A 14707-nucleotide genomic window follows, 5' to 3' on the forward strand; every position below is an offset into this window, starting at 1 on the left:
AGCTGCATTTAAGTCGTGTACTTGGGTGCATTCCTTCTTGTTATCAGCAAAGTGAATAAGAACTTGCTCATTGTTTTACTTAAGTGAATTTATAATGTGTTTCAGTCCGAATCGAATTCAAATGAAATAAAAAAAAACGAATCCAATTTTTTAATATAATAGATTAGAATAATATATGATAATATGATATATACAATTAAAAAGTGTATTAAATAACGTAGTAATGGCAACCACACTTGCTCTTAAAAAGAGAAATAAACAAATAAATAATAGATACAGCACAGGAAAGAAAAAATTCCCACTATGAAGAAGAAGAATTAGAGGTACCAAACAATAACCACCAAACCGATTGGGTTAGCTCTTGTATGTATGCTATATAAACATGACCATTCAATGCTTGATAAATAAATAATAGAATGATACAAATAATAATGATAATAATCAATAACAACAATTGACACCAAAAATCGGAACATGTTTCACAACCAGAGAGGTCTTCTTAAGCTGATGATGAACAACGATGACAAAGAACAGTTTCCCCTTTGGTGAGAATGGCCAAAGTTTATCTATCTGATCTCTGTTAGAATGGGAATTTTCCTGCCATTGAACTTTTTCACAAATGGTGGAACGTTTTCTTAACATCCCCCATGTTCAGCTTTTGCTTTGCAGCTTTATCATTCACAAGATATAGGACATTATGTTTCTTTTTCACCTGCTACTACCAAAGTCAATCTTCGTTAGATCCACTCCCGTTTCGCTCTTTTCGTATCATGTCTAAGAGGTCCTGGACAACTTCAGACATCGGCGGCCTGAATGTAGGCTCCGACTGTGAAGTGCATACACAGAGTTAGAATATAGGAATTAAAACTTAATCCAACCCATTAGAGTGTAAGAAAATTGTTTACCTGAACACATCGAGATATAATGTCGGCAAAGTGTGACAAGGACTTTGCAGGGTATCTTCCATGCAGAGAAGGATCAACCATGCTTGACAATGCATCAATGTCGTGGAGCTGGGTCATTGCCCATCTGACCAAAAACTGCTCCCCTCGATTCCGCTCTCTATGTGTCCAGAATATTGTGCGATGAAATAAAGTTACACATGAAAATAAAGGAGAATGGAAGTAGTGAAAGAAGGGTTGTATTTTCTACCTGTCATAGGACTTGCGGCCTGTTAAAAGTTCTAGCATAACCACACCAAAACTGTAAACGTCGCTCTGGGAAGTATAAATTCCAGACTCAAATTCGGGAGCTCCGTAACCATATGCTGTTAGCAAATGTCCTGAGAGCTGAGAGTAACCAGTAAATTTAGTTTTCAGGACTCAATTACAGTAAGATGTTTTGCCACAAATAAATAAATACAGGCAGATAGATGTTCGTAAATGCAGAGTTTCGACTTACCTGGCTCACAGAACCTGATGATATCAAGGGAGCTAACCCACAATCTGATAGTCTCACAGACAGGTCATCATCGAGAAGAACATTGCCGGATTTGAAATTCCTGTGTACAACAGGTGGTTCACAGACCTCATGCAAATACCTTAACACAAAAACAAAGTTTCAGTAATCCGGATGGTGCATGTATCCAAAAAATGTCATTAAGTAAACATAACAGACTTATACTTCTACTATTTTCTCATAAGTGAGCACATCAATAGCGATGAAACGAATAGAGAACTTGTTAAAAACTGATAGAGTAATATATGTGTACAAACTGCACTGAAAAAATCATAAGAACTAGACCAATGTAAGCTGTAATTTTCATAAAAAGGTCAGGTTGCACCAAAAGCAGCAGAAAATTTATGGATAACAATTTTCTAACATCTCATATTTACTAATTCCTCATAATAATAAATACGTGGTAAATGAACATATTCAAACATGGCCATTGCAATTGTTACTTACTCAAGAGCTCTCGCAGCTCCAAGTGCCATTCTGATGCGAGAATTCCATGAAAGTTTCCTTTTAAATTCGTCATCTGAATGCAGAGCCTCCTGAAGTGAGCCGTTACTGCAATATTCATAGACAAGAAGTCTTTGACCATGCTCTGCACAATAACCCACAAGCCCGACAACGTTGGCATGCCTGATTCTATCAATATTGTTCACAAGTTTGATAAATTCGTCGTCCTTTTGCTGACTAGAGGCTGTTTTGTCCAATTTCTTGACTGCTAGTAGCTGTAAAAGCAAAAGAGCGTCACATGTCACATGCATAAGTAGACATGTAATCACACACACATATATATATATATGGATTACTTCTTAATGGACATTTGATGGTTACTAAACAAATTTAACTATAAATATTAATTTTAAAAATATTAAACCATTAAATGTTGATCCATTGGCGAATAATAAAAGAAAATTTTAATTTTCTATGGTTAATTTAGCTACTTAATTAGAAAAAATGTATGCAGGTATAAGTCGTGAAATCCAAATTATCAAACAAAGATAGTTATTAACTAGACAAATGATATTTGCTGAGCAGATTAGATTCTCTCTTTCTTCTTACGTATCTATGAAAATCCACAACTCCTGTCATCATCTGATCTATCGAACCATCCATAATGTAGTAAATATTGATTAATACACTGTTTATCAATAAGTAAACAAGCAGGACCATACTAAGATACTAGAAAAGTCATTGAGAACTTTTTGGCATAGAAAGCTGGCAAAATAACCAAACACTATACATGATACCATTTGCACTGTAATCTACCCACAATGTAAGGCACAGCCATTTAAACTATATATGTGACGGTTAGCCCTACAGAAATAAATTTCCCAACTCAAATTCATTTTTATAGACTGCTAGTATCTTTCAAAAAGCATTTGCTATAAAAATCATTGTATTTCAAGGTAGAAAATTGGTGAAATAAGCTAGAACTTCATTTGAGGAAAGCATCTGGATCTAACACCAAACCAACAAGTAAGCATACAAATAGATATTATGAAGAAGAAAAATAAAACTACGTTTAAAAAAATCAAAAAAACAAGGAAGTTTCTAGTACCAATCCACTAGACTAAATATTTGGCATAAAGCACGATAAAGGTATAATAAGAAACACACCTTTCCATCAGGAAGCTGGGCCCTATAGACAACTCCCAGCGTGCCTGTTCCTATTAGATTATCTTGAGAAAAGCTGTCTGTAAATTGCTGAAGGGATGCAATACTGAAAAACTTTGCAGAAGTCAAGTGACTGCTAGCATTGGTAGCTCTGGTGGAAGGCTTTCCTATAATCACGTCAGAGGGTACACGAGGCTGCACAATAACCTTCTCATTTGGAGGAGGAGGGGGAGGCGGAGGAGGGGGAGGAGGAGGAGGTGGAGGCGGAGGTGGAGGAGGCGGAGGTGGCGTCATTAAATATTCATCTAGCGAGCCAAAGTCTATCTTATGATCATGACGTTTCGGTATTGTGCCTAATCTTTGCACATTTGTGTCTTGCTCATTTTGTGGCTTCGGGATAGCTCCAGCTTTTCTAGTCTCTGTATGCATATTCTCTTTTGGTCTAGTTGCTTCTTTTGTGACTGTTCACCAAAATTGCAACATATGAGACATTAAAATCAACATAAGAATAATGCAACAAATTACCAGCTTTTCTACTAGGTTGAAAATAAAAAAAATAAAGAAATAAAGAAGATTTATTTGCCTTTTTGAATTTGATTGGTTGGTTGAACCAAGGTCCCATTGTCTCTTGGAGGATTTTCCCTGTCCCCTTGATACGCACCTATTTGATGCCGCTTGGAAACTCTATCAGCAGATCTTCTTTGTTTACTACATCTTGGAACGAAAAGGACAAGGGCTAATACTAATATTATAAATGACAACACCCCAGCAATTGATATCCAAACCACCTTTTTAGTGGTAAGCGATTTCTTCGGTTCCCCAGATTTTGAAGTCTCAGATGTGGATGGTCCATTAGCTTGTTTTGGTGGTGTTTTTCCAGTAGGGAAAAATGGTGTCCTAGAGGAAGGTGGTCCAGAAAATGGTGGTGAAGGTGGTGAAGGTGGAGAAGGTGGTGATAGAGTTGGAGACGCTGAGGGAGATAATGCTTCAGTAGTAGAATTAAATGGATTTCCATCTTTTCTGCAATAAATATCAAGTTAAGGAATGTATGTGTAAAGAGGTAAAACTAGTTTCCAGGCTACCTAGTGATATACCAACCCATAACTTAACAAGTTCTCTTATAGCTTTCAACAGTAAGATTCTACTTCCTAACATAGTATTGTATGAATTACATGGATTTCAAGTTAAAAAAGAGATTTATAGATACAAAATACATATATTTATATATAATAAATTGTGTTTTGGTCGTAACAGCAGTTCTTTGAGCATAAAATCCATGCAAATGTTCTATTTTTAACTTGGAATATCGTTTACAGGGATAAACATGTATCATTTATTCATTATCACTTTTCTTACATTTTCTGCAAAGTGATAAAATTTCAGTTTGCATAAACAATTATAGGGGAAATTTTTCAAAATTTACCATGAAAACATTTTCAGTGCCTAGCATTAGTATATACGAGATTAAACTCTTGTTATATCTCTAATAGAAACTAAAAGGCTAAGAGTGTCATAATTTATCGCTCTTACTTGAAGCTTGGGATATTGAGCAAGTTGGGTGGAATAGGTCCAGGGAAAAGGTTGTTCTCTATATTCCTGTTGAACAAGGGAACAAAGTATAAGTCTACAGCAATAATAATGATAATAATAATAATAATATTACTTTAATGCCAAAATGAAATGTGAATTAGAGGAGTACAAATCTTTCAAGGGAAGATCTTGTAAGACATCCAGTGGTCCAGAAAGCTGATTGTTCTGCAAACGCCTGCCAATAGAATAGTTAGCTCTAATCTTGGTGAGTTGGTAACATAACAGGTGCTCCATAAATTACATATGAAACACTCACAGAGTTGTTAGAGATGACAGACTTCCTAAAGAGGGTGGCAGCTCCCCACTCAAATTATTACTAGATAAATCCCTGAAAAATGACAAGTGGCCTTGTCATTTATAAATAGACATAATAGGCCATTTGAAGGTGAGAGTCAAAAAGTTTAGAATGAAGCCCTACAAATTTATCAGCCCAGTGAGAGTTGTAAAGGAATCTGGAATTACTCCGGTTAAAAAGTTGTTGTTAAGAGACCTGAAAGGCAAAACAGCTCAAGTAAGATTATGGCAAATGTGGGGGTGGCGCCTGACCGAGTATTAAGACATATTAAAGTAAATTACATACATGGCTGCCAGCTGATTCAACGTTGATAAAGAATCCGGGATGCTTCCAATAAATTGGTTAGCCGAAAGAAAACTGCCAAGAAATGGAATCATACAAGTTGCATAAGGTGATGAGAACAAGTAGAATATTTTTAAATCACTCATTACTTTTAGATGGTAAGATCTAGATGTTACTGTATTACAGTCAAACATACAAGTTTTGCAACGTAGCTGGCAAATTAGATGGAATGCTACCCCCAATGTGGTTATTGCTTAAATCACTGTTACAAGAAAGATGGCACACACATTAGTGATTATAATCAACAGGTGCTTCAAAAGAAAACTAGTTAGTTAATATCTTCCAATATGAAGCACATAATTATACGAGTAATAAAAATCTTATATTTTTCAGCTAGCATCTATATGATGTTTCTTTTTCTATTTTCTCCTTTATGGGTGTTTGGTAGAGGGGTGGAGAGTTTTTTGTATAATTTTGGGGTTAAAGGGGTTGTTTAACAAAATATTTGGAGCAAAGAGAGTAACTCTGGATCTCAAATCCTCAATTTTAATACACTTCTATCTTCCACCATTGGAAAGAGTTTAGGAGGACACTGTCCACTCTTGTCGAAGTGTCATTTTACACACAAAATTTATTCATTTGTTGCCACTTTTGAGAGGGGATTTTTGTTTCTCCCTTTACCTTCTTAGAAAATACACCTTTCATTATTTCATATATTTTCTGCCTCTTACAAAGCATCACATAAAAGAGGGAAAAGGAAAAGAAAAAAAAATAGGGAAGGTGATGCTTAGTGTCACCAGATATCAGAGGCAGGCCACTTTCAGGTGTCCACCCCCAAAACCCCTATTACCTAAACAAATCATAGTCAACTTCGAAAGACCAAAGACCATGCAATGATAGTAAATACCAACTGCCTTAGATATGTCTTTTGACTTTGGTATCTTGTAAGCTGAATCAAAATGTATAAATTAACACAATTTTCCAATTAAAAAAGCAATAGTAAATAATGAAAACCCGTTTGCACAGAGAGTGGGAAAGATGGTACCACTTACATTACCATAATAGAAGTGAACATTCCAAGATTACCACCCAATTCTCCTCCCAGATTAGCAGCATTAAGAACTCTACAAATCCCATACAACCATAAGAAAATTGCACTGTCACAAGACTAAGCAGTATTCAATTAATAAAAAATTTGATAACAGAGGTTACCATACATTCTCAATATTTGAGACTCATTGCACTGTACACCTTGCCATGCTTCACCACAAGGATCCCCTCCAGACGCAACCCACCCAGGAATAACAGGAGAACCCAGTGCAATATATAAGTCATTAATTGCAGCAACTGAAACAATGTAGACAATTTGGATGGAAAAAAATGAAGATATTTCGTAAAGTAAAAAAATCAAGTCATGCTAGTGGAACAGATTGAACTAATCACCAATTCTCTCATAACATACATGTAAAAAAAAAAAAAGTGGGTTAGGCCACAGTTTTCTGAATCTTCTGTTAACTAAAATTTTGAACCCCAACACCAGTTAAAAAAAAAAAAGTAGAAACCTTCAGTTTAAGAGAGTTAAAAAAAAACTTTTGACGACATTATCAAAAAGTTAGAACACTCATTTTGCAAATTTTCTCTGGACTTAAACAACAGAACAAACTAAAATACTAAAAGCATAGCCCAAGAAAATTCTTACCATCATTAGGATCTGTGATACCAACCGACACTTGGGCCAAGCAGATCAATACTAACCCAAGTAGCAACTGTAAATGGATCTTCAAGTTCTTGCAGTTCAAGACAGATCTCCTCCAACCCATTTCTCCCAAACACTTTTCCCACAACACCATTCACCAAAACATTCTTCAATCTGAAAATCTAAACCCAAAAAATCCTGTGATGTTCTTACAGTACAGGTAACTACCCAAAACAAACAGAGACCCAATTGACAATATTAAAAGAGAACACAAGATCAACTAGAACTACTCCATAAAAACCTATCTCCGTACGATATATGTAAATGTTTGTACGGGAAATAATTATAAATATAGAAATATATACGAAAATAGAAAGGGACTTACAGAGGAGGTGAGTAGCAGTATAAGGATTTTAGCAAATGTGGGAGGTAGATGGAGCGAATAACAAGACCAAAAGTGAAGACAACTTTCTGAAAAAGCTGAGAGATTTCAGTAAAAAGAAAATTTGAGAGAAAAGTTCTTAGCTATAACCATTAAACTTAAGAGCTAAGATTCAATGAAAATGGAATGAAGTAGTAAAGATACGTAACCATTAATATTATTATTACTTCAAAAAATTGTTCATAAAGTTATAGTTGTTATTACAGCAAATTATTATAGAATAATTATAATAATAGCTCGCATTTATTATTTACAAACATTGTTATAAAATAAAAAAAAAAAAAAAAACTGTAACCACTGTGAAACCCTAACCTTTTAGAAAGAACTGGAAAAATAAAATTCAAGAGAAGGAAATAAAATTAAAAAGACAAAAGGCAATGGCATTTGGAGTGGGGTATGGTATTTATTTCTGAATTAACTTTTTTTTTTAATAAATAAAAATTATGATTATTAGTTTCTGTTCTATTTTGGTTTTTGTTTTTTTCTTATCTATCTTTCTGTTTCTGTTTCTCTCTCCAAGAACCAAGAACCAAGCTACTCTACTAGTCTAGTCATATGCATATCTGTTTTGCATGTCTTTTGAGAACTTCTCCATATTTCTCCACGCTCTATTATCTGCGCGTACATTACACAACTTCTTCTTTTTCTCCTTTCCTAAGTTTTAGTTGTAAAATAATTTTTTAAAAAATATATATTGACTTCAGAGTCAATAACAATTGTTTTCTTCAACTAAGTAATTTAAAAAAATAAAATAAACGGTATTCAACTATTCATTTCTTACAACTAATGATAATGATGACTCAACTTACTGTATATCAACTTGTTAATTTAATTTTAACTTTACAAAATGTGTCAGTCAACTAGCCATATAATAGTGGTGAGCCACCGTTTTTTATTTTATCCCAATATAATTTGTTTTCTAAAAATGAAAATAGACCATTTAATAGGGAAGTAGAGTAGACGCAGAGGGTCAGCGCGTGATGGTGGGGTGGAGAGAGAGAAGAAAAGGAGACGTTATTTTTAAGGGGAAAATGTAGTTGTCAATAATAGCCGCCAGTTTTTCCATGGGCTTCACGTGTTCTGTCAAATGATTTTTTTGGGCTTTGTGCTGATCCAATTATACAAGCCCACTATTTCATTTTTCGTCTTTTTTTTCCATTCATTTTAATTTTATTATATTTTAATAAATAATATAATAAAGGAGATTATTCGACGAACTTGTTTTTAAAATACTTAATATAACACACATTCTCGGACAAAAAATGTTTTTTTCTTTTTTTTTTTAAAAGAAAAAAATCATTTGATCGGATAAATATGCTTCTTAATTTTTAAAAGGTGAAGTTGGTGAAGAAAAAAAACAAAAAAAAAAGTGAAGTTCATAGTTTTAAGTTGTTTTAATAACGTGAAAGAAGAGAATAAATAAATATCATCGAAAATTAATTATACTATATATAATATATAATTGTTTATTAAATAGAAATATATTTTACTTATAGTTAGAGAATTAAAATTATTAACTTTCTTTTTGCTTTCAAAAAAAAAAAAAAACTACAATATTTTTTCCTTTTGCTTTTTTAAATTTTCTAGTTAAATCTCTCTTTTTTCCCCTTATTATGTTTGTGTTAAAGTTTTCACGTTTTTTTCTTTTTGAAAGGAAATTAATTTGTTCATAATTATCTTCTTACATTAATCATAGCTATTTTTAGCTTTTCACAAGTAATACATCATCAAAACTCTTGAAAGAAGAAAATTATTATGAATAGGACACACTAGGGACACCATTTTTATCTCTGCCGGTAGAATATTTATATTTTTTAGTATTTAATAAAAAAAATTATAATCTAATTATTTATTAATATGATTGGTAATAAGGTTGAAATTGTGATAGCAAAAAAAACTAGATATGATAAAATTATAATTAAATTAATTAATTAGTAATAATAATCATCAAATTAAATTAGATATGATACATTTATTATTATATATATAATTTATATATAAAAATGAGAATATATTTCTAATAATTAAAAAAATGTATAATAAATTATAAATAATTTTTTTTGGTAATATATTAATAAAATATATATAAATTTATAAATTTCTCAATAAAAAATTTGAATTATTATCTTAATACTAAAAATAGATACATCCATATATACTGGTATGAACAAATATGGGTTTGTTGTTTTTTTTTTTTTTTTTTTTTTTTTTTGAGATGTGTTGTATTTTCATTACAATAGTAGTGTCTTTGACAAATTATGCACCCATTTAAATAAAGCGTTCTTTGTAGAATGTATTATAGTAGCTTTATATTTCAGTTATTTTATCTATTTTTAATTCTTTCTTTTTTTTTTTTTTTTTTTTTTTTTTTTGAAGGATGTCTATAATTGAGGATGTCTTAAAATTGATTTTGTCATCTCTTTCAAAAAAAAATTGATTTTGTCATCATTTTATTTTATATTATGATGAAATAATAAAAATAAAGTTTAAGATTAAAAACTAATAAATATTTTTAGAAAAATAAAAAATTATTAGGCCAATAATAAAACAAACTATTGTTAACATTTTTTTATAAACAAACCATTCATTAAAAAAAATTAAAAAAAAAAAAAATCTTGCCGAATGCCTTGCTTGCAATAATACCGCTACTTTTGTTTGTTATATTTTTTCATTCTACAATCATATATTTTTTTATATATATTTTCTCATTCTACTACCATATATTGATATTGTATTGCTTATATATAATATTTTTAAATGTTCAATCCTTTTTTTTAAATGGTAAATGTTAAATCTTTAAATAATACATTTACTAAAGTATTTATCTAAAGTTAATTTTTTTAATATGCATAATGCATGTAATGTAAAACCATGAGTCCAAGTCAAAAAAAGTCGCTTTTGGGGAGGAGGGAAAATTTGCTTTTTCAATCTTTTTCTTAAGAGGACTAAGATAAAAAGTTTTATTTTATTTTTTTTTTTTGAGAAAAAGAATAAAAGAATGAATTATGATTAATTAAATAATGAATTGAATTGTGATTGGGTATTTCCCATTTTAAACTTAGCTGTCAATTATCACGGAATCTGTTGAAAGCTCATATCCATAAGCCATAGCTAGCCACCGACCAAAGCAACGGAAAACTCCCACTCCCAACTCTTGCTGATGTCATTTTCATTTCTTTATTCATTATTATTTTTAGACTAATTAAGATTGGAAAATTTTACAATGCACCCTCTTAAAATGGATATATTGATACACCTCTATCTATTTTAGCATCCGAAATAATTTTTTAGTCAAATTTTTTCTCATGGTCATGTACGTTATAGTTATTTAAGACATCCTATAAAATTTTAAGAAATTTGAAAAAGTTTAACACGCCGAAAACTATGTTCAAATAGTGTGTTGCACACGTGATTATTTTATTTTATACGTGTATAAAATAGACTGTTTGAACATTATTTTCTATATTGTAAATTATTCCGAATTTTTCAAAATTTTATAGGATATCTTAAATAGCTATAACGTACATGAATATGAAAAAAAAATTAGACTAAAAAATTCTTCTAGATGCCGAAATAAGTTAAGGGTGCATCAGTACATCCCTGTTAAGGGGTGCATTGTAGAATCACCCATTAAGATTTTTGTCCATCGAACTTTTTACATGTACTAAATCATGTCTCTTGAATTTTTAAGATCATTTAAAACTATCGTCAAAACTATTGAGATTGTTGAATTTAAAGAATTTTGTCTAATTTTAGTAAAAAAAAGTCTAACATGAATGAAAATTTAGAGAATATGATATAATACATGTTAAAGTTTTAGGGACATGATTTAGTAGATATTAAAATGTGTGGAACAAGATTTAGTACATAAATAATTACTGAAATAGTAAAATTAAATGAAATTAGACAACAGTCCTTAAATCTAACAATCTCAATAATTGAAGAAGAAATTTTAACGGTAAAAAAAAATTCAAAAAGTATAATTTAATGCATATTAAAATTTAGGGAGAAAAAAAAAACTTAATTATCATTTTTTTATATATAAATATTATCATTTTTTTTTATATATATAAATATATAATATGGGGTTCCCACTTGGACACACTTCAGCACCATCACCACTTCTCTTTCTTATCCATAGAGCGGTGAAGTGCACTCCCCAGCAAAATGAGATTCCCCTCCCCTTTCTTTCTTTTTATTATTATTATTATTATTATTATTATTATTATTATTTCACCTGTTTTCATTTTTATTTTTTTTATCATCATCAATTCATCCATATATATTCTTCCTTTCCGAAAAAAAAAAAAATTATCAATATATACACAAGACTTTTTAGTGAAGTGATGAAGACTTGTTACTTAGACACCTTTCTAATTATGTAACCACATAAATTAAATCATGTTACACTGGAACATTATAGGATTAAAATTAATCATTTACGTTTTTAATTTTTATAAATGAAATACCCTCAAAAAGATTTATAGATGGACTTCAGTTCTATTTATATTTTTTAAAACTGTACTAGCCATTATTTCTTTTATCATTATTTTTTTTTTAGAAAAATTATTTTACCCCTTTTAGTATCCTAGATGAATTATATGCCTAGCTTGGGAAGCACTCTAGTTTGTTTTGGCATAAATAATTTCAATACCTTTTCAATTATATGCAAAAGTATAGTAATAAAGCTAAAACGGTAGACCACAGAATAAGTTTTAACTTTTTCTTTGTTTACGCACCATGATCACTAACAAATTATATTTTTTTTTAATTTATGAACACTAACAAATTATAATTGACTATATATAATGCATTTTTTTTAATTAAGCATTTATATATTACAATACATAATTTGAGATTCGAATCCATAGCTATATAATTATAGATAGAAGTTGATGAGTGAGTATTATTAACCATTGATTATATAATAATAATACATTAGTTGCCGAAAATGGTATGTTTTTTTTAAAAAATAAATAAATAAATATTACTGGGAAATTCTACAATGTACCCCCTTAAAATGGATACATTGATGTACCCTTGTCTGTTTTAGCACCCGAAATAATTTTTTTGTCAAATTTTTTCTCATGGTTATGTATGTTATAGTTATTTAAGACATCCTGCAAAATTTTAAAAATTTTGGAAAAGTTTAACATGCCGAAAACTACGTTCAAACAGTGTGTTGCACGCGTGACTATTTTATTTTATACGCGTGTAAAATAGACTGTTTGAACTTTGTTTTCTATATTGTAAATTATTCAGAATTCCTTAAAATTTTATAGGTTATCTTAAATAGCTATAAGGTACATGAATATGAAAAAAAATTAGACTAAAAAATTCTTCTAGATGCCGAAACAAGTTAAGGGTGTATCAATGCATCCCTTTTAAGGGGGTGCATTGTAGAATCACCCAATATTACTAATGTACAATATATAATATAGGGAAATTTTATAATGCACTCCTTAAAAGGGATACACCGATACATCTCTATCTGTTTCAGTATCCAAAATAATTTTTTAATCAAATTTTTTCTCATGGTCATGTAAATTATACTTATTTAAGATATTCTGCAAAATTTTAAGAAATTCGAAAAAGTTTTACACGCTGAAAATTACGTTTAAGCAGTGTGTTGCGCGCGTGACTATTTTATTTTATACGAGTGTAAAATAGACTGTTTGAACATTATTTTCTATATTATAAATTATTTTGAATTTCTCAAAATTTTGTAGGATATCTTAAATAGCTATAACGTACATGAATATGAAAAAAATAAACTAAAAATATTTTTTGAATGCCGAAACGAGTAGAGGATGCATCAGTACATCCCTTTAAGGGAATGTATTGTAGAATAGAATCACCCATATATTAATATTATGTGTAGCTTGAAACATTCAATACTAACTACAAAATAAATTAATAATATCAAAGTATAGAAAATGTTGAAAATTAATAAGTATGCATAAAAAGTATTAAAGAAAATCTTTTTCATTAGTTTATATATGGTAATGACAAATAAAAACATATAAATCCTTGTAGAGAAAGCAACTACTTGACAAAACTTTATCTATATATTTATAGTAAAGGTGGTATGTGTCACTCTCCTCAAACTGTTTAGATATATGTTTGTGTCTATGTGTATAATGGATGTATATACTAATGTTCAAATCTGAGTATAGTTACATTTAAATGCGAAAATAAAGTATACTTTTAATTTATTAACAAGAGAAAGGAAAATTGTATGGTGGAGCCCTCTTTAGCGCTGATGTTGTTCTTAGTAGAGTGACACACAAGCTCAAATATGGTTATTTAATGAAATATTATTAGAAGAACAGGTAGGCATGCAAATAATTGTTGGCATTTTCTTTAATTAATTAATAATAGAATAATTAATATTTGAGCTTTTTTATTTTTACACTTTAAAATAGACTTTTTTTTTTTTATATATTTTTATATATAATCGCAACCAAAAATTGTATAGCAACCTACATAAAAACCACCGAATAAACCATTTTAGAAACTCAAACGGCAAATTTTTAAAAAAAAATTAAAAAAATAGTATATAAGGTAATTTTTCTTTATAATTTTATTTTTTTAATTTTTTACACTACCAAGTTTTGTTCATATGACATACGTCTTGTAAATAATACCTCTCGAAATATAATTTGTATAGTAGTATGGTTTTTCCATCACAATTTATTCAATTTTATAGTAAAATTATATAGTGAAATGATAGATGGTATATGATAAATATTGACAATATTAGAAAAATAGTGTATATCTTCAATTTTTTACAATGGAAAATATAAAACTTGAAAACAAAAATAAGGATAAAAGAAAAAACAAATCATGTACCTATATCTTTGGTTATTTCAAAATAACTGTAGACATAGGTCTCCATTACCCTAACCTCATATCTGATACAAGTGGAGACCTAATTCTTTAACCGAAGATATAGGCCTATAAAACTCTAATTTCATAGTTGAAACTCGCATTTTTTATTACACTATAAAAATTAATTTATTTTAGGATATGAGGGTAGATATGTGAGAGTTTAGGTTGACGATTTTTAAGATTTTTGTAGAACGACAATTGGCTAATGGCGACGATTTTTAGAGTTTCAATGTTGTCTTTTAACTTGTATTGAGGTATAATTCACTTTAATATATATATATATATATATTTATATATATACCTTTTAGCTTACATTACATTTTATTCTGTGTGTTTTTGATATTTTGAAGCTTGCGTGATAAAGGGTTTGGATACTCGCGGTGGTGGTTGAAAAATCCACGGTGGTGTTAGTGCTCGGAAATTCGGTGGTCACTACAAAAAGCTG

At 30.0% G+C, this 14707-nt stretch overlaps 1 protein-coding gene across 4 annotated transcripts; it reads right to left on the reverse strand.

The window, feature by feature from the left end:
* Window positions 1-283: 283 nt before the first annotated feature.
* Window positions 284-7890, reverse strand: LOC115699126 (protein STRUBBELIG-RECEPTOR FAMILY 3). 4 transcript variants are annotated; one of them, XM_030626370.2, is made up of 18 exons: window positions 7684-7890; window positions 7315-7400; window positions 6933-7103; window positions 6451-6580; window positions 6286-6357; window positions 5430-5495; window positions 5237-5308; window positions 5075-5146; window positions 4913-4984; window positions 4766-4831; window positions 4597-4662; window positions 3650-4086; window positions 3070-3527; window positions 1906-2177; window positions 1402-1540; window positions 1153-1289; window positions 906-1062; window positions 284-826 (listed from the first exon to the last, which is right to left on the reverse strand). In XM_030626370.2, the coding sequence occupies exons 3-18, from the start codon at window positions 7081-7083 to the stop codon at window positions 728-730; spliced, it is 2466 nt and encodes an 821-aa protein (XP_030482230.2). In that variant the 5' UTR covers window positions 7084-7103; window positions 7315-7400; window positions 7684-7890; the 3' UTR covers window positions 284-727. The 4 variants fall into 4 exon arrangements, with proteins under 4 accessions (XP_030482230.2, XP_060957934.1, XP_030482229.2 ...); XM_061101951.1 differs by having other exon boundaries at window positions 6933-7111; window positions 7315-7409; XM_030626369.2 differs by having other exon boundaries at window positions 6933-7111; window positions 7684-7883.
* Between the last annotated feature and the right edge of the window lie 6817 nt (window positions 7891-14707).

The sequence above is a fragment of the Cannabis sativa genome, chromosome 8, assembly GCF_029168945.1.
Source record: "Cannabis sativa cultivar Pink pepper isolate KNU-18-1 chromosome 8, ASM2916894v1, whole genome shotgun sequence".
Classification (NCBI taxonomy): Eukaryota; Viridiplantae; Streptophyta; class Magnoliopsida; order Rosales; family Cannabaceae; genus Cannabis; species Cannabis sativa.